General features: G+C 44.7%; 1 protein-coding gene across 4 annotated transcripts in view; it reads right to left on the reverse strand.

The window, feature by feature from the left end:
* BORA (BORA aurora kinase A activator) overlaps nucleotides 1-20642 on the reverse strand; it is a 273505-nt gene that overhangs the window by 173406 nt on the left and 79457 nt on the right. For all 4 annotated transcript variants that reach the window (XM_029603007.1, XM_029603005.1, XM_029603004.1 and 1 more), the window contains exon 5: nucleotides 8687-8768. In XM_029603007.1, coding sequence (XP_029458867.1) covers nucleotides 8687-8768 — 82 coding nt within the window. The remainder of the gene's footprint in view (nucleotides 1-8686; nucleotides 8769-20642) is intronic.

The following is a 20642-nucleotide window of genomic DNA, read 5'->3' on the forward strand; positions in this document are numbered from 1 at the left end:
AAAATCTGCCTGGACGTTGTCCACTCTGGCTATGTATGATGCTGCCAACCGGAGCAGATTGTGTTCTGCCCAGACCATCAACTTGTCCTCCACTGCGGCCACCGGCCGACTTTGTTCCCCCCTTGACGATTTATGTAAGCCACAGTTGTCGCATTGTCTGATAAGATCCTTACCGAACGATGCTGGATTAGCGGTAGAAAACGGCGCAATGCTAGACTAACCGCCCTTATCTCCAACCGATTTTTGGACCACTTGGCTCTAGCACTGTCCATTGACCTTGTGCTGATCGTGACTGACAAACTGCCCCCCAACCAGAAAGGCTGGCATCCATTGTCACGATCATCCACTGTGGATTCTCTAGATCTATTCCTTGCTGAAAGTGATCTGGAATCAAACACCATTCTAGACTGGTCCTGGCTTGATCCAGAAGGGGTAAGGGCAAGCAGAACTCCTCAGACTTGGGGTCCCAACAGGAAAGCAACGCCCCCTGCAAAGGCCTCATATGAGCAAACGCCCAGGGAACCAAATCCAGAATAGATGCCATAGAACCAAGAACTTGCAAATAGTCCCATACCTTGGGCAATGGAAGGGCCAAAAGACTAACCTGAGACAGTTTGCCCATCCTCTCCGGGGGCAGGAAATCCTTGCCCACAGACATATCTAACCATGCTCCCAGAAATTCCAACACCTGGGATGGTATCAATTGGCTCTTGGAGACATTGACAACCCATCAGAGAGAATGGAGGCGATGCAAAGCAGACTGCACCACCACCTTGCAGAGCTCTTCCAATTTTGCCCGAATGAGCCAGTCGTCCAGATAGGGATGAACTAAGATCCCCTCCCGCCGCAGTCACGCTGCCACTACCACCATCACCTTGGTGAAGACGTGGGGAGCACTCACTAAACTGAACGGCAGCGCACGAAACTGGTAATGCTCGCCCAAGACCATGAACCGCAAAAACCTTTGATGATGCTCTAGGCTTATGTGAAGGGAAGCTTCTGTCAGATCCAAAGAAGCCAAAAATTCACCTTTGTGGACGGCTGCAATGACTGACCTCAACATCTCCATTCAAAAACGAGGGACCCGCAGCGCTCTGTTGACTTTTTTTTTTTTTTTTTTAAAGTCCAATATCGGCCGGAAGGAGGAGTCCTTCTTGGGGACTATGAAATAAATGGAGTACCTGCCGGTCCAACATTCGTTCGGTGGCACTGGGACAACCGCTCCCAGAGCCTTGAGCCGAGAGTTTGGAATATGACCTGTTGCTTTGCCTGAGACCCAAAAGGAGACACTAGGAATAGATACCGAAGCGGGTGAGCAAAATCCAAAGTGTAACTGTGTTCTATGATATCTAGAACCCACTGGTCTGAAGTAATCTTGACCCATTCCTCACGAAACAAGGAGAGACTACCTCTGATCTCAGGAACAGAGGAATGGGCCGGCGTACCTTCATTGGGAAGTCTTGGAGGAAAATCCTTGGGAGGATCAGTCGCGCTAAGGCAGTCTACCACAAAAGGAATGAGCCCAAGCCTGAGACCTTGCTGATGACTGCCAAGGGGCAAAAGACTAGCCCCTACCCGTACGAAAGAGACACTGACCCTGAAAACGACCCCAGGTCGCACCAAAAGGGCGAGGCTGCCTGGGATTGTTTTCCTTGAACTTGTAAACCTGGTTGTCCCATAAGGACTTAACCAGTTGTTCCAGATCATCTCCAAATAGCAGCTTTCCTCTAAATGGAAAGGCGCCCAGCTGAGACTTAGAAGAGACATCAGCTGACCAATTGTGGAGCCAAAGAAGCCTCCTTGCCGAAATTGCAGAGGACATCATGCATGCAGAAGTACGAAGAAGATTGTACAAAGCGTCCACTGTATAAGCAACCGCTGCTTCCATGTGGTCGGCCTGTTCTGCTTCTGCCGGAGAGAGCTCTTGAGTTGTGAGTAATTGCTGAACCGATCTAAGGGTAGCTCGCTGCATGAGACTACTACAGATGGCCGCCCTAACTCAGAGGGCCGACACTTCAAATATCCGCTTGAGTAAAACCTTCAGCTTTCTATCCTGGAGGTCCTTGAGAGCTGCTCCTCTCGCTACCAGAACCGTGGTACGCTTGGCAATGGCCGACACAGCCGCATCCACCTTAGGGATCTTGAGAAGATCCAAGAACTCATCTGGCAGCGGGTAAAGTTTTTCCATGGCCCTACTAACCCTTAGGGTGGCTTCCGGCGCATCCCATTCCTGGGTCATAAGCTGTAAAAACATCGGGTGGAAAGGAAAAGTTCTAGGAGGGGCACGCAGGCCCGACAAAACAGGATCCCCTAAAGAAGGATCCATCAGTTGCGGAGCCTGAATATCTAGTTCCTGTAGCACATGAGGAATCAAAGGGTCTAGCTCCTCCTTACGAAAGGACCGGATCTCCCATGGATCATCCCCCTCTACTGGAGCGGCATTGTCAATATCATAACTTGTAACAAATGGAGACGGGTCCGGAAGCACGGACCTGAGAATCTTAGCAGGAAGAGAATATTGCCTATACAAGACTGCCTCAGCCTCCATATAAGCTTTGTGTAGCAGTAAAAAACTGAGAAGAAAATGGGTCTCTTTAAGGCCCCCCCCCCCCCCCAGAGGCACAGCAGGAGGAGAAGAATCATGTCCCAAATGACGAAGCCTTTGGGGGCTTAACGTAGGCGGAGAAATCGGCAGGAAATCCCCTGTGCATCTGAGCCCTGCGCAGCATCGGGGCCCGAATCGGGCAAAATGGCCGCCATTCCCGTGCTCGTCGGGGACTGGGAAGGCCTCTCCTTGTGAACTGTCTGACTGCGGCCTAAGCCGTGTAATCGCGGCAACGCTGATCTTTTCCCTGCAATCGGCAGCTGCGAAGGCCCCTCGCCCTCGGGGATACAGCAAAAGCAGAGGCCTTCACGAGAGAGCCACGCTGCCAGCTCTCCATACACTGTACGTCGCGATCCTCACGGCATGGCAATCTAAGTTGTAAGTAGAAAATCAGCTGAGTGAAGCAATCCAACCCCCCCCCCCCCTTCCCCCTCCGGAGCCCCGGGAGATTTCAGCAGGCTTGCACTGTTTAAAAGGCTTATCCTTTGTCTTTTATGTATTTATTTTTTCTTTTTCAGAGCTATTCAAACCAGGGGAATGTACGTCCCTGGATTTAATATATAATTTGTAGCTCCCACCAGAGGAATTAAGACGTTGCTGGTACTGTATGGGGGGGGGGCGGGGGAAGGGACCGGCCCACCGGTAAATTCCCCCCAACTCACTGGGTTGTGTCAATATTCTCTGGGTATTAAGGCCAAGGGGGCAGGAGCTCAGCCTTGCCTGCTATTACAAAATGATCTCAGTCTTCCCCCACCCCCCCCCTTTTTTTTTTTTTTTTTTTTTTTTTTTTTTTAACTACTTACTACAAGTTGATCTAGTCAAAAGGTACTAAGGTTGGGATACCCCCTTCACTTATTAATCAATCAAATAAAGAATTTTGCAAAGGATCAGGACCTCAGGTTATGCCATCCTTCATTTGCTGGAGTCAGAGAAATACTGAAGGATCGCAGGTAACACACCGGTTTATCTGGGGTGCTTTTCAGCTTATCTCTGAACCCCTCTGCTGGAAGGGAGGCATAACCCAGCAGTCTGGACTGATCCTGGTACATACAGGGAACTACTATTAATAAGGAATAGTAGCTTGGGATCTATTTTAATATTTGCGTACTTGTGACTTGGATTGGCCACTGTTGGAAACAGGATGCTGGGCTTGATGGACCCTTGGTCTGACCCAGCATGGCATGTCTTATGTTCTTACCATGGAAATTAATTTGTCAATACTGTTGGCAGAAAAAGATTTGCATTCAAGTTGAATCCAGAAGAGTCCTGATGACCCCTAATTTTAGTAATGAGTTTGATTTGGGGTACATTATAAAATTCTAGTTGCTTGGTGGTATAGATGGATTTGTTTGCTCCTGCCCAAGAAGTATTCTTGATCAGCCAATTATTTAAATAAAGAAATACAGAAACCAGCAGTATACATAGCTCTGCTATGATGATCAAGCATTTTGTAGGGAAATTTCTAAAATACATACTAGGAAGTTTTTCTTCACTGGTATATGCATTCTTGACATCCAAACAAAGCCAAGCTACTGAGTTTGAGGGGAATGATGGTGCTCAGCAGAATCTAAAATGTATTTCAAGAAAAATCTGTTAAAAACCCTTGATTATCTAGGATGGAATAATATCCTCCAGTGTTATGGTTACCAGGAAATACTTAAAATACAGCTCCCACCTTCTCTTGCAGTAGAACAGGTTGAATCATTTTGGTCTAAAAGGAGAGCTTCAATTCTGGCAAGTTCTGGTTTTAGTAAATAAAATATCTTTTGAGAGAGTGTGACTTGGTCTGATTTTCAGTAAAGGTAACCTGCAACTTCTCAGTTATCTGGAGGACCTACTTGTCTGAGGATACTAAGGACCAATGGTTTTCATAAGAAAAATTATCCTGCCTCCAACAGGTAGATCTTCTGGCATGAAGACTAGGTTTCTGAATAGTTGTGCTGGAACAAATAAAAAAATCTCAATCATGAATACTTTGATACTTTTGACTTGGATACTGTATGGTTTAGAATACCTAGCTCACATAAATGAAATCTTACATTCTGCTGTTGGTGAGGCAAATGAATGGAAAATAAAGCCTTTGTTTTTTCCCCATAAAAAAAAAAAAAAAAAAGATCTCCTGCTAGACAACATCCTAGAGGTAAAACGTGAATTGGTGGCAATGGAATGCCTTTGAAGCATTGAACAGTGGTCTTTAGATCCACCACTTCCTTAATCTCCAGATTCTCTCCAGTTTATGGTATATCAGTGAGCCTATCATGCACTTCTTCCTTAAGAGCCAAGTCTCAGATAGTCCACAAACATTGAGAATTTCAACCATGGCTCTCTCAAAAGCATCGCAGGTCAAGTGCACCAAATGCCTTCCTCATTCCTCTCTCTGCTTCATTAAAGAGGTAGTTTTCAAAAAAGAGTAGCATGTAAAAAAAAGCATCTCTCCTAGCAATTTTCAAATGCCCATTTACAACTGTAAAACCTTTTGGACAATTCAGCCCTATGGAGTGAATTTTAAAAAATTGTGCCCCTTTTCAAAAATGCATGTCCAAGCATAAAAGTCAGTTTTACATGAGTAAATGGTTTGAAAATTACCTCCTAAGTAAACAAATTTCTCCTGGTTCTCCAAAGAGAAAGATGAGCAAACCTTTGTATCCTTGCAGCATGGTGTGCATATATTTGATCAAAGATAAAACACAATTCTCCCTTTTAAATGTCTTTGCCTTTTGCCCTGGGGCACCAAAGAATAAATATTAAACTTTAGTTCTTTTCAGATGAGATTCAACCACCACGGATTGGTATGAATGCTGGACTTTGCTGAATCCTGGAGCTTTTAGAACATAATGTATACCCCTCCTACCACAAGATGCAGAGCAATGGGTATCTCCACATCCTGGAGAAGCTAGTGGGCAGGCACAGCAACCAGCTGTTTAAGAGCATTAAAGTACCTAAAAAAGACCCCCCAAAAAAAAAAATAGTGGGTACCCCAGACTCATCTTCTACATCAAACTTAAAAGGAATGTCCACAGTCATTTCTTGCAAAAGTGATGAAAGGATCTGACAGTAGGTCTGGAGATTGCTCCTGTTCAGTCACAACTGCCAGACCCATAAGATAGATCCAAGAACTCCTCAGACTTCAGTTCTGAGATAAGTGGTTCAGAAATCTGAGGTAGTATTGACGTTACAATCTCACCCCTCAACAAGAACCTGTATTTAGGCCTTCAGATACAAGGTCACTGAACTATGTGCTCCTTCAGACACCATGCGGCTATAAAATGGTGCAGACATAGAATTGTAGCTTCTTGCATAACTGTCTAGACAAAGGTCTTGAGGATTCATTGTTGGTACCTCTGCAGATGCACTCCATGCAGACACAACCATGTGCCAAGCTTGTGCATCAAGGATCCTCCCATCCAGTTCCTGCTCAAAGGATTGACAGCACACATATCCAAGCACTCTGGAATGTACTCAGAGTCCAGTGCAACTTAAATCACTGAACAGGAGGCCAAGTTCCCCTCTGGACAAAGCCATAGCCTCAACTTTTCTGCTCTTGATCTCTAGCATTGATAGAGAACACTCAAGTTCAGATGCCTCCTTGAGCCTGATCTTAATGTCAAGTAATTTCTCTCACATTTAAAAAGGAGAGAGTGGGAAGACTCCTTGTTTCTAGACCTCTTCTTAGGACTTGCTCAGAAGATAACAAATCGACCCCTTGATGTTGATTAACTGCCAATGGATGATGTGGCTCTTGGGTCCTTTTATGCCATTCCTTTCAGCACTGCTAAGGATGCATTGAGCTTCAGAGGCAATCTGAAGTAGATATTGAGAAAAAGTTTCAAAATTTGGATGGCTAGAGAATATTTTGCACATTTAGAAAAATGTTCAAGGTCAAGACATCTTATAAAATCTTTAGGCTTGTCAGTAATGGACATCTTCTGATTTCATGTTGGCCACCATTTGAAGTTGCTTATTTCTCTGCTATTGTAAGAAAAAAAAGTTGAAGTAAAGCTAAAAGATGAAAATTAAGATAAAACTAGATGAGGTGACCAAAAAGTCACTGTCTAGGTCTCATCGGGATTAAAAAATAGGTGATTCTGGGGTACAGCATCTGCTTAAAAAAAAAAAAAAAAAAAGAGCCACCATACCCATACACCTACCTCTTAAAGTGCCATAAAACATTCTAAGAATAGAAGGGAGCAAGAGGACTAAGGAAGATGGAAAAAAATGCAAATAATCTCAGTAAGAGGCATATGATCAAGTCTGAATAAAAAAAAGATCTGAGAGGCCTGCACAGCAGCAGTGGTGTGGGAAGTCCAGAACAGGTCAAGTAAAAAAAAAAAACAAAAAACAAACCACCAAACCTTAAAGCTTTTCTACAAATTGTCAAACACTGAGATACTGGATAACATCTACCTACACAGATGATTCAGCATGCTTATCCAAGGGAAAAGTTTACTACACAAGAAAAGAATGGGAAAGACCAAAACAATACCAGATTCTCTTAGGGAAAAAATTACATAAAACAATTTCAGTAAATATGTAGTATCTATCAATGACTTCCCTTGTTTATTTATTTCCTGTTTTTCTAGACCGATGTTGGTATGAACCTTCACACCAGTTTACAATGTTTCTTTACAATAAATTCAACATACAATAATTCATAAAAATGCAGACAACAATCCTAAAATCTAACTTAAAACTAAATATAAATTAAAACTCCAAGAACTGAACTATGTGCATAACTAATAAAACATCTTAAAAATTAAAATAAAGTAAAAAGTTAAACATAATTAATAACATAATAGATTTCTAACTGGCTTCCACTTGAAATGCTTGTGCAAATAGCCAGGTTTTCAATGCTTTCTTAAACTCTTTCATATTACTCTGGAGTCTTAATTCAATAGGTAATGCATTCCAAAGACCTGGACCTGCCAAAGAGACGGCCCTTTCCCTGACGGAAGTAAGTCTGGCTGTCAAGATAGAGGGAATGGTGAGAGAAATCCCTTTCCAGCCGAACGCAAATTTCGTTGTGGTGTATGTATTCGTATGACTGTGTTCATCCAGTCTACCTTTTCTGCGTAAATCGCTTTGTGTAATAAGCATAAAGCCTTAAATTTTTTGTTCTGGCTTCCAACACGTCTTAACTTTTGGGGGTTTTTTTTAAATACTTAAAAGGCACAATAAAAAACAAATAAAGGGTACTTCCCTGTGGCTGTCTTCAGATGCCTTCCAGGACCACAAATACAGGAAGAGGAGATTGGGGGAGGGAAGGAACCAGTCCAACTGATTTTCAAACCACCTCCAGTCACAGGGTTCAATAGACAGAAAGGTCTCAGACCTCCCTGCCCCCCTCCCCACCCTCTGATTGCCACTCAATCAGGGAGGGAAAACACACCAACACATCACTCCTCTAAGAGGAGTTAGACTTCACCAGACTGCAGGTTTGGCAATTCTACCATCTACTGGAGACAAATTCTGAAAGCCTGTAGCTGGTACAGTCTCTTATAAGACTGCTTATGGTAAAGCTTTCATTCTGTCTCCATCTGCTGGTAGGGAGGAAACATCCATGTGTTGGACTGGTCTGGTAAGGACAATAAAGAAGGGAGGATTATCTGCTCTCACCTTATGCTCTGGGAACACCACTACAATTGTAAGCAAGTCCATCTGCCAGGGATGATATTGAGGAAGGGAGGAAAAAAGTGAATGGATAAGACATGGAAAAAGTAAGAAGAGGAGAAATATTCAGGAGGGGGAGAAAATGATCAGATAGGTTGTAGCAACAAGAGAAAGAATGAAAAGAATGTAAATAGAAAAAAAGCAAATGGGAGAAAAACACATGAACCAGGTATATACTATAGCTTTCTATATCGAGAATTAGATTAGATTTATAGGGATATAGATATTAAATAATTAAAAATTAAGATGATCTGTTCATATTAAGTAAAAAAGTTTGAAAATTTGCTAGATCATGAGTTTTTGCAACAATTGACAATATTGCTAAATTTACTAACCCTTAATGCACAATCTACTTAAAGTTGTCACAGGTGGGATGGGGGAGGGGTACAATACTTTTAATCATAATAAACTTACAGTTGGTTGAATGAAAATGAGAGATTTTTTTTCCTTCATTCAGCATCCATGGAGAGGGAACAATGATTCTTTTCGTGAAAAACTAGAAATAGATTAGGCCATATTAACTGTCTACATACTTCCCCACAAATTATTTAAACAGACATGAATAGGTCTTTTTAAACAAAAGTTAAATTTATACACCTCTGAATAAGATTTATCTCCCATTAATATATGTGACAACCATAATATTGATAGCTTTTATTTTATCCAGATAAATGAGAAATTACTACTTACCGTATTTTTTGCTCCATAAGATGCACCAGACCATAAGACGCTCCTAGGATTCAGAGCAGGAAAATTAAAAAAAAAAAAAAAAAAAAGGTGTGCTAAACCGGCTCTGCGTCTTATGGAGCAAATTAGGGGAGGGCATAACATTTTTTTGTCCCCATTTCATTTTCGGGTCTGGGGAGGGCCATTTCTGTCCACTCCTCGGATCAGAAAACTTTTATCGTTCTCTTTGCTGGGGGAAAAAAAAGCCCATCCCAACCCTTTAAGTGTAATTAACTACAACCCCCCCACCCCCTCCTGACCCCCCCCCCCAAACACTTGCCAAAAGTCCCTGGTGGAAGTGGGGGTCCGGGAACGATCTCCTGAACTGGGGGGCCGTCTGCTGCCAGTGATCAAAATGGCACCGATAGCCCTTTGCCCTTACTATGTCATGGGGCTACCGGTGCCATTGGTCAGCCCCTGTCACATGGTAGGAGCAATGCATAGCCGGTGTGTGGGTGGAATCTTGTCTGAACAAGAAAGAGCACCTCGATCCTTACACCAAGCCTCAAACACTCGCCAGATCCAAACATAGGCCAGGGAAGTGGAGAGCTTCCTAGCTCTTAGCAAAGTGGAAATCACTGCCACAGAATATGCACATTTCAGCAAGTGAGCCCTTTCAAAGGCCATACCGTAAGAAAGAGTTGGATTTTCGTGAAGAAGAGAACCCTGCCGTAACAGATCCGTGTGTGCCGGAAGTCGAAGGGACGATTCCGCAAGAAGCCGCTGCATATCACGAACACCATTCCTCCGTGGTGCTCGATCCTCTTGTCTAATCTGCCCAACATGGGCCATGGAAGAAAAGCATACAGCAGCTTGTCTTCTGGCCACTCCTGCACCAAGGCATCGATCTTCTTCCTTAGGAGTGCTGTGTCCGGTCTCAGACGACTTCGACCTTTGTGCCTCACCTTTCTCTCTGCTTTCCCTGCTAGCCTTGGGAAGATGCGTCTGCATGCCGCTCTCTCCGGCGACCCCGGAACGGCAATGGCAAAGCCTCACGCCATGTTTCTCCTAAGGGCCTCCTAGGGTGCGCGCGCACATGCCACCCACGTCTTTATCCACGTCATGGCGGGAACCTCGGGGGAGTCCCCAATCAAGTGACGTCACGCCATCCGGGTATTTAGCCTGCCCTTGTTTGTGAATAGAGTTAGCAAGGATCGTGAATGGATGGAAAGCTACTCTGAGCTACTCTGCTGCTTCCTTGCTGCCGCTGGAAGCTCTCTGCCCTTCGGGGTATTTCTCTAACATGGGTACCCACTCCTCAGGTGCCCTTTGCTTTCTTTCAGGTGCCTATCTGGGATCAGCCAGGTGCCTATCTGGGATCAGCCAGGACCAAGCCAGGGAGATCAGGCCCTCCTTGAGGGCCTGATCTCCCTGGCTTGGTGCCTGTATTCAACTACTTCTGCCTGCTGGGTTCTCCACCTATACAGCTACCAACTTGGTGAGTAATTTAACATTCTCAGTCTGTCATCTACAGCTCTGCTGCACTGGGAACCTGCATCCAGATCTCCCTATACTATCTCTGTGAGACGGGTCCCCGGACTGCTACCTCTGGATCACCACACTGCCACCTCTGGTGGTATCTCTCGGCTGTATAATAAAAGACAAATCTCTATTTTTGCGTGTCTCAAGTCTAGCCTAGTACTGTGGTTCCTCACAGGGCTCCTCCCCATGGGCGAGGTCATCTCCACAGTACCCAAGAATCCACTCAAACACCTCAAAACTGTAACAAGGAGATCTGGCTGTAGCTACCACTGCAGTTGGGAGGAGACCTCCATCGACAGGTGGAGCCAAACTCAGTAGTCCAGAGACTGCAGAGTACCACTGAGACAACAGGGTGCGCTGAAGAGAACATATATGCTCTCTCACCCACAACACCATTTCCAGAGTTGCGCCATTAAATCAAGTACCTGCAGGCAGAACCATACGGTTGGGCGCAGAGTGTTCAGACATAGCTATGCCATCAAATTCTGAATATGAGCTTCTGGCACGAAAACCTTGCCCTGCTTAATATCGAACCGAACTCGAAGGTATTCCAACAACCGAGCAGGCTAAAAACTGCTTTTGGCCAGGTTCACCAACCAGCTGAGCTCCTGCAACAGGGAGATCATTTTGTGGGTCACCAAGTGGCTCTCTTCCAGTGACTTGGCTCCAATCAGCCAGTCATCCAAATATGGATGTACGAGAATCCCATCACAATTCTGCTGCAACTACCACCATTATCTTAGGAACAAGTCCTGGGAGCGTTGACTGACCAAAAGGCAGTGCCCAAAACACATAATGGTGTCTCAGAACTCCGAACCACAGAAGTGTTGACGCTCTAGTCAAATGGGAATGTGACGATATACCTCAGACAGGTACAAAGTAAAAACTACTGACTGCCAATATAACCAAGCGCAACGTCTCCGTGTGAAAATGCATCACCTGCAGATGACGGTTAACACCTTTAAGATCCAGGATGGGACGAAAGGATCCCTCTTTGTTGGGCACAATGAAATTAAAAAATTAATATCTCCCTGTATTTTCTTTAGATGCAAGCACCGGAATTACAGCCCTCAGATTGAGGAGCCTTATCAATATATCCTCCACTGCCTGCTTCTTCTGCAGGGAGTGGCAGAGAGAGACCATCAAGGAATACTGTAAAACTCCTGCGCATATCCTTCTCATATTACCTCCAGGACCCATTGATCTGATGTGAACTTGACTCACCTCTGATAGGGGGACGCCTTTCTCTATCCCTATTCCCAGGGCTTGGTTTGCAAACTTTCATTGGGAGGCTCCCACCTGCGACTCTGCCCTGGGAGCATTGGACAGGGCTGAGGACTGAGCCTGAAGCAAAGGATAGCTAGAGTCATGCGCCTAGCTTTTTTTTTTTTTTTTTTTAGGTGTCCAAAAATTCTAGACGTCCCTAGGATAGGTGCCGTAAAAACATAAGCGCACAGCAACGCTTAAATTGCACGCACAGGTAAGCAGACTGACACAGACTACTGGTTGACGGACAGAAGACAATGTGTGATGGTAAATGGAACTTACTCTGAAGAGAGAGCGGTGTTGAGCGGAGTGCCGCAGGGGTCGGTGTTGGGACCGGTCCTGTTCAATATCTTTGTGAGCGACATTGCGGAAAGGATAGAAGATAAGGTTTGTCTTTTTGCGGATGACACTAAGATCTGCAATAGAGTGGACACGCCGGAAGGAGTGGAGAGAATGAGGTGGAATTTAAGGAAGCTGGAAGAGTGGTCAAAGATATGGCAGCTGAGATTCAATGCCAAGAAGTGCAGAGTCATGCATATGGGGTATGGAAATCCGAATGAACTGTATTCGATGGGGGGGGGGGGGGGGGGGGAGAAGGGCTGATGTGCACGGGGAAAGAGAGACCTTGGGGTGATAGTGTCTAATGATCTGAAGTCGGCAAAACAATGTGACAAGGCGATAGCCAAGCCAGAAGAATGCTGGGCTGCATTGAGAGAGGAATATCAAGTAAGAAAAGGGAAGTGATTATCCCCTTGTACAGGTCCTTGGTAAGGCCTCACCTGTAGTACTCTGTTCAGTTCTGGAGACCGTATCTCCAAAGAGACAGAATGGAGGCGGTCCAGAGAAGGGCGACCAAAAAGGTGGAAGGTCTTCATCGAATGACTTATGAGGAGAGATTGAAGAATCTAAAATATGTACACCCTGGAGGAAAGGAGGAACAGAGGTGATAGATACAGACTTTCAGATACTTGAAAGGTTTTAACGATTCAAAGACAACGACAAACCTTTTCAGTCGGAAAAAAAGAAACCAACAGAACCAGGGGTCACGATTTGAAGCTCCAGGAAGGAAGACTCAGAACTAATGTCAGGAAGTATTTCTTCATGGAGAGGGTGGTGGATGCCTGGAATGCCCTTCCGGAGGAAGTGGTGAAGACCAGAACTGTAAGGGACTTCAAAGGGGCGTGGGATAAACACTGTGGATCCATAAAGTCTAGAGGACGTGAAGGAAGAGTGGGTGGCTCGCGGGAATGATGGCTACTACCTGGAGATAATACCCTTATTCAATAAACATACACACTGTTAATGCGACTTCAACATTGCTCTAAGCTTAAACAGCAAGAGGAAATGTGGGAAAAGATTTGCATTCACAAAAAGCGGGGAGTAGCTTGCTTGTTACGGCGGTTACTACCCCTAACCAAATAAGCCTGATACTTCACTTTCAATGCACAACCAGCATAGCTCTCTGCTTCAACGTCAGGAGAGAAAGTCTGATACTTCGTGCATATCCAGCATAGCTCTCTGCTTCAACGGCAGGGGGAATGATGAAAAGTGGATCTATATACAGACAACAACCAACAAGGACTGAATTATATAGTCTGGGTAAACAAATAAGCATGGGTGTAGCTTGCTTATTGCAGCGGTTACTACCCCTAACTAATTAAGCTAGATATTTCACTTAGATGCAGTTCCAATACTGCTCTTTGCATTAATGGTGGGAGTGGAAGGGAAATAGAACCAAAGGGTTACTAAGAGCCAAGAGTAACAAATAAGTATGAGAGAAAAAAAAAGTGCGAAGCTTGCTGGGCAGACTGGATGGGCCGTTTGGTCGTCTTCTGCCGTCATTTCTATGTTTCTATACTAGGCCCGACTAAGTGTCAAAGAACTGGATGCACAGCTAGATGCACACACCCAACTGACAAACTTGTAGAGGACTGCCAAAACGAAGCATATGAAATGCTGTTGAGGCCTACCACATGGTATGCAGCAAAAAAGGCTCAGAATTGGGTCTAGCCTACAGTGGCTTACCTGAGCTCAGCCTTATCTAGCTGAAATCAGAGATGGTCTCCGGCTGCAGGGGGGGGGGGGGGGTATATGCAGTCACCACTGCGCTCAGCTTCCTACCAGACCAAGGCACTCATCTAAGGGGCCACATAAAATAACCTCAGGAACTCTCAACTAAGGGAGGGACGATTTGGTAGCACTGCAGGAGAGCAAGGCAAATTTTCCTTATTTCTCCTTTTTCAAAATTGAAGCAATCCCCAGTAGGGAGATGCACGTCCATCTGCTGGAGACTGAGAATACTGGCAGGCTGTCACTGCAGGGGTATATATACTGTGTCACGTTTTTCTCCTTCTCCATCTGCTGGTTGAGGTGCACAACCCACTTGTTCTGGATTCAGCTGACTGGATGCTAAGAAATCATTCCTTGCAGTCACATCTGAAGAATGGATTTGTGTGGTCAGGAAAGCTCATGTACATATTTTTTGTTGGTCTAATGAAAAAAAGGTATTAGAAACTGGAATCCTTTTAGGTTGCAAGGACCAATACAACTACTAGATCTACTACTATACCCAGGAATGCTAACTTATGAAATAATTTGCAGCTATTTCTTACCAAAAAGGAACAGAATTTTGTCCTTTGTTTTCTTTAGCCGAACCCCCCTATCAGAAAAAAATCTAGGACATGAATCCTCAAAGGAACGTTCAACATAACCCTACAACTAGCAGAAGACAAAGTCAAGGTGAACAGCCCATTCTATCACAGGAAATTAGAAGCATTAACTTTGATCTCACACTAATTTCACAGAACAGGTACTCAAGAGTCAGTTACCTGTGCCACTGCATGGAGAATAAGCAAATTATGGACTCAAAGAAATCAAAGATTTACTATTGTGTATTCATTCTACAGCCAAGACCAAAATCAAAGCATGTTCAGGCACCATGTCTAATTGTATTACCCTTATCCAATGAGAAGATGTATTATTGCAATAAATTGCTGCTTCTACTAACTCTTGGTGTTCTGCTATTTATACGTAGATAAGAAAAGACCTCCGTACCAGGTGGAAGAGCAAGTTTGCTTACCATAAACAGTGTTTTCCGTAGATAGCAGATGAATTAGCCATGCTGTCTGGGAGTCCCCAGCTGATGTATTGAGCAGGTAACGTGGAATCTTTTTTTTTTTTCCCCCCTCAATACGTGGAAACAGCGGACAGCTCCTATGAAGGCTGTAATTATATTGAATCTGTGCTCTTCTGAAGGATAGTCCGCACAACTAGGGCATCATTTGCAGTTTGTTTATCTACACAATAGTGGGATGTGAAGGTGTGAAGCAAGGACCATGTCGCTGCTTTACATATATCTATGATAGGAACTTGATGTAGAGAGGCGATCGAGGCTGCCATGGCACGCACCTGATGCGCCTTAGATGTTTCAGGTAAAGTTTGCGACCTTTGTTGATAACAAAACTGTATACAGTTCGATATCCATGTCGATAAAGTTTTTTGTGATGAGACACCCTGGAGTGTTCTGATTGAATGAAAGAAATAGTTGTGAAGGTCGATTGGGTGAAAGCGTGCGTCTTTTGTAGTACGCTAATGCACGTTTGCAATTTCTTCTCATTAGCGTTAGCATGAGGTTTAGGATGGAATGTAGGCAAGGTGATGGACTGGTTAATGTGGAAACTGGAGATCATCTTTGGTAGAAATTTAGGGCGAGTGTGTAGGGTCACCTTGTCATGGTGAAATTGAAGATAAGGAGGGTAGTGAACTAAGGCTTGCAATTCATTAACTCTCCTTGCAGAAGTTAAAGCAACCAGAAAAACCACCTTCCAGGAAAGGTAATGCAGGTGACAAGTTTCAAAAGGTTCAAAGGGCGAAAGCATCAGCTGTTCGAGAACTGTATTAATGTCCCACAGTACCGTTGGTTTGTGTACAGGTGGACGGAGGTGTAACACACTTTTCATAAACCTGGATACTAAGGTATGACATGATATAGGCTCTCCATCTAGAGGGGTATGATAAGCAGCTATAGCGCTTAAATGAACTCGTAGCGAGGATGTAGCAAGTTCTTTGCTGTACAGTAGATTGAGATATGAAAGAAGCCGTTCAGGTGGACAAGTTAACGGGTCGAAACTTAGTGATGTACGCCAAGAAGTGCAGCGTGTCCACTTTCTCTGGTAATTCAGTCTGGTTGATAGCTTTCTAGAGGACAGCATTATGTCCTGAAGAGTAGGAGAAATGTTTGAAAGTTTCGCTTACCAGCATCTAATCTCCACGCTGTGAGGTGTAGCGAGGAGTGTAGAGGATGTAGCAGTGTTCCCTTGTCCTGGGTGAGAAGGTATGGACTGTCGCCCAGGAGAATCGGGCTGTGGATTGATAGTTGTAGTAGGAAAATGTACCATAGTTGATGAGGCCATGCTGGTGCAATTATGATTAGATCCGCTTGATCCTTGATGCATCTCTGGAGTGTTCGAGAGATGAGTGGTATTGGGGGAATGCATAGAGTAGGTCTTGTGACCAATCGATGAGAAAGGTGTCTGGGGTGAGTCTGAGGGGGCTTGGGTAAGAGATTGTAGAGAGCGCTTGTGCTCTTGGGTGAGGTAGGAAAGCCTCGTCTTGGATCATATCAATGTAGGCTCCTATGAATTGTAAAGTTTGAGTGGGCTCCAGTTTCGACTTCTCGAAGTTTATGAGGAGTCTGAGGTTGTCCAGGCAAGAAATTATTTTGAGAAGATTGTCCCATAGTAGGTGTGAATTGGATGCTACTAGGAGCCAATCGTCCAGATAGGGAAACATTTTCAACTTCTGACGACGAAGGTGCGCCACCACCACGCATTTGGTGAAAACTCTGGGGGCCGAAGCCAGGCCGAATGGAAGAACTTTGTACTGGAAATGTTGATTGTCCACCTGGAAAGAAAGATAACACCAGGAACTGGGGTGCATTGGTACGAGAACATAAGCATCTTTCAAGTCCAGTGAGCACATCCAGTCCCCAGGTTGAAGGAATGGATTTGAGAGAAGTCATTTTGAACTTCTCCTTGTGTAAGTATTTGTTGAGGGAACGAAGGTCCAGAATCGGGCGTAAACCTCCAGTTTTCTTGGGAATTAGGAAATACTGGGAATAGAAACCCTGATGAAATTCCTGGGGAGGTAGCTTCTGGAAGCACTGATTTTGTAAAAGAAGCTGGGTTTCTTGTAGGATATGTTCCTTCTGAGTTACGAACTTCTGAGGAAACCAGTGTGGGAGGGATGAGAAATTGAGGGCATAGCCCTTCTGTATTATTGACAAAACCCATTGATCCGATGTAATGTGATTCCAGGCTGGAAGATAGTTGGACAACCTTGCTCCGACTGGTGAGGACGGTGGCATTGTCATTTTTAAAAACTTGACTGGGATTTTGCCGGTTGAGGATCGGATTGTTGCCGTGGCTGCCTAGGATTTCTAGTACACTGGCGTGCAGGCTGCTGTTGATAAAGCAAAATTGCTTACCTTGTAATAGGTGTTATCCCAGGACAGCAGGATGTAGTCCTCACATATGGGTGACAGTAATGGAGCCCTATGTACGGAAAACTTCTTTAAAAGTTTCTATGAAACTTTTGACTGGCACCAGAGTGCCTACTGAGCATGCCCAGCATGCCATGATATTCCCTGCCACAGGGGTCTCCCTTCAGTCTTGTTTTGTAGCAATTAGCGTTAGCCAAAAATAAAATAATAAAACGTAGCGGACCCAACTCCGCGGGGTGGCGGGTGGGTTTCGTGAGGACTACATCCTGCTGTCCTGGGATAACACCTTTTACAAGGTAAGCAATTTTGCTTTATCCCAGGACAAGCAGGATGCTAGTCCTCACATATGGGTGATTAGCAAGCTAGAGGCTGAGTCATTTTGCAGTGAAGCAACAGTGAAGTATTGTTGTTGAAATGAATCAGCCGAAGATCACAGCAGGTTGTATGTGGAAGGAGTTGGGATTACACTGGAAACAAGTTCTTTAAGACGGATTGTCCATAGGCTGAATCTTGTCTTCCTTCTTTATCTAAACAGTAGTGAGCTGCAAAAGTGTGAAGAGAACTCCATGTTGCTGCTTTACAAATGTCCAGAATAGGTACAGAGCGAAGGTGTGCTACTGAGGTTGACATTGCTCTGACTGAATGTGCTTTTACTCGCCCTTGAAGAGTAAAGCCTGCTTTCTCATAACAAAATTGTATGCAATCTGCTAGCCAATTTGACAAAGTATGCTTACCCACTGGTTTTCCTGGTTTGTTTGGATCATAGGATACAAATAGTTGACTGGATTTCCTATGGACTGTAGTGCGGTCCAAGGTATGTAAGGCTCTTTCTCCCTGGTGAGAGTGAGGCCTTGGAAAGAATGTTGGTAAAAACTATAGATTGATTGAGGTGGAATTCCGTGACTACTTTTGGAAGGAATTTAGGATGAGTACGTAGGACCACCTTGTCATGTAGGAACTTTGTAAAAGGTTCGTATGTGACTAGAGCTTGTAGTTCGCTGACCCTTCTAGCTGATGTAATGGCTATAAGGAAAACAGTTTTCCAAGTAAGATATTTAAGGTCACAGGTATCTATGGGTTCAAAAGGAGAACGCATAAGCCTGGTTAAGACTACATTCAGGTCCCATTGTATGCTTGGGGAATGAATTGGAGGTTTAATGTGAGTTAGGCCTCATGAATTTACTGACGAGAGGCTGTGTAGAGATAGGTGTGTCTCCCAGCTTGTTATGATAAGCTGAGATTGCACTCAAGTGTACTCTTACAGATGAAGTCTTAAGACCAGAGTCTGAAAGATGGTATAGGTAATCTAGTAGTGAGGTAGTGGGGCAAGTGAAAGGATCTAGTGCTTTCTGAGTGCACCACAAAGTAAACAGTTTCCATTTATAGGAATAATTCTTTCTAGTGGAAGGTTTACGTGATGCTATCAGCACTTGAGATATAGTGGTTGGAAGGTTGAGTGGTTGTAAGATCAAGCTTTCAACATCCATGCTGTCAGGGACAGGGATTGAAGGTTGGGATGGCGCAACTGACCCTCTTCCTGAGTTATGAGATTGGGAGCTACTCCCAGGCGAATTGGATCCCTGACAGGAGATCTAGAAGTGTGGGGAACCATACTTGTTGAGGCCAGTATGGGGCTATGAGTATCATGGTCCCCTTGTCCTGTTGAAGCTTCACTAGAGTTTTGGTTATGAGTGGTATCGGTGGATACGCATATAAGAGGCCTGAATTCCAATGGCGAGCAAAGGCGTCCTTTGGCAGGCTGTTGTGCTGCCAGAGGAGAGAGCAGTAATTGTTCACTTTGTAGTTCAGATGGGATGCAAAGAGATCTATTGTTGGTTGACTCCAGCATTGAAATATCTTGGTTGCTAGCATTGGGTCTAGAGACCACTCGTGTGGTTGGAATTGACGGCTGAGGCGATCCGCTACTGTGTTGTGGATGCCTGCTAGGTAGGTGGCCCATAGAATTGAATGTGCTAGGGCCCAGTCCCAAATCTGAGCTGCTTCTTGACAGAGGAGGTAGGAACCTGTTCCCCCTTGTTTGTTGATGTACCACATGGCTACTGTATTATCCGTTTGGATCAGAACAGTCTTGTGTGAAAGGCAGTCCTTGAACGCGTGTAGTGCATAGCGTATAGCTTGAAGCTCCAGGAAGTTTATTTGAAAGGAGGCTTCGTGTTTTGTCCACGTGCCTTGTGTCTTTAGATGACCAATGTGTGCTCCCCAACCCAAGGTGGATGAATCTGTAGTTAAAGTTACTTGTGGAACTGATTGCTGGAAAGGTAGGCCTTTGAGCAAGTTAATCGTTGATGTCCACCAGAGAAGGGAAGATTTCAGATCTTGTGTTATCTGAATGGGAGTGGACAATGGTTGAATGGCTTGAATCCACTGTTCCTTGAGTGTCCATTGCATTAGTCGCATGGTCAGTCTGGCCATGGGAGTGACGTGAACTGTTGAGGCCATGTGTCCGAGTAGGGTGAGGCACTGATGAGCTGTAGCTCGAGTCTGATTGCGAATAGAGTGCGCTAGGAGAACGAGCGTTTGAACACGGTCTCTTGGAAGAAAAGCTTTTGCTGTGATGGTGTTGAGATCTGCACCTATGAACTGCAACTGGTGAGATGGTGTAAGATGGGATTTCTCGTAATTGATGAGAAACCCCAAGGAGTGAAGCAACTTTATTGTGAGCTGGAGGGAAGTGAGAGCTCCGCTTTGTGTTTGACTACTGATGAGCCAGTCGTCCAAGTAAGGAAATACATGCACTCTTTGTTGTGAAGATGTGCCACCGCTACTGCAAGACACTTTGTGAACACTCGAGGTGCTGAGGCTAGGCCGAATGGTAGTACTCTGTATTGGAAGTGTTGATCTTCCACCAGAAATCGCAGGTACTGTCGATGAGGAGGAAAAATGGGAATGTGAGCGTGTCTTGAAGTTCCAGAGAGCAGAGCCAATCCCCTTTTTGAAGAAGAGGTAGCATGGTGCCTAACGATACCATCCTGAATTTTTCTCTTTAGAAATTTGTTGAGATTTCTGAGGTCCAGGATAGGACGTAGGCCCCCGGTTTTCTTTGGAATGAGGAAATATCGGGAATAGAATCCTCTGCCCCACTGAGGCCTGGGAACTGGTTCTATGGCCCTGGCTTTCAGAAGGGTGGATAATTCTGCTTGCAGGATTCTGGAGTGATGAGACACTGTCCAAGATGAAAGAGGAGGATTTTCGTTTGGTACAGTGAGGAAATCCAAGCGGTACTCTTGAGCTGTAATTGAGAGTACCCATTGGTCTGTTGTGATGGAGGTCCAAGTTTGATGGTAGTAAGCTATTCGACCTCCAACTGGTAAGTGTGGAAGAGGATTTCGAGAATGGTTTCTGCTCTCTGGCTGGTTTTCAAAAGCCTGATGTGGA

The sequence above is a fragment of the Rhinatrema bivittatum genome, chromosome 5 (genome assembly GCF_901001135.1).
Source record: "Rhinatrema bivittatum chromosome 5, aRhiBiv1.1, whole genome shotgun sequence".
Lineage (NCBI taxonomy): Eukaryota > Metazoa > Chordata > Amphibia > Gymnophiona > Rhinatrematidae > Rhinatrema > Rhinatrema bivittatum.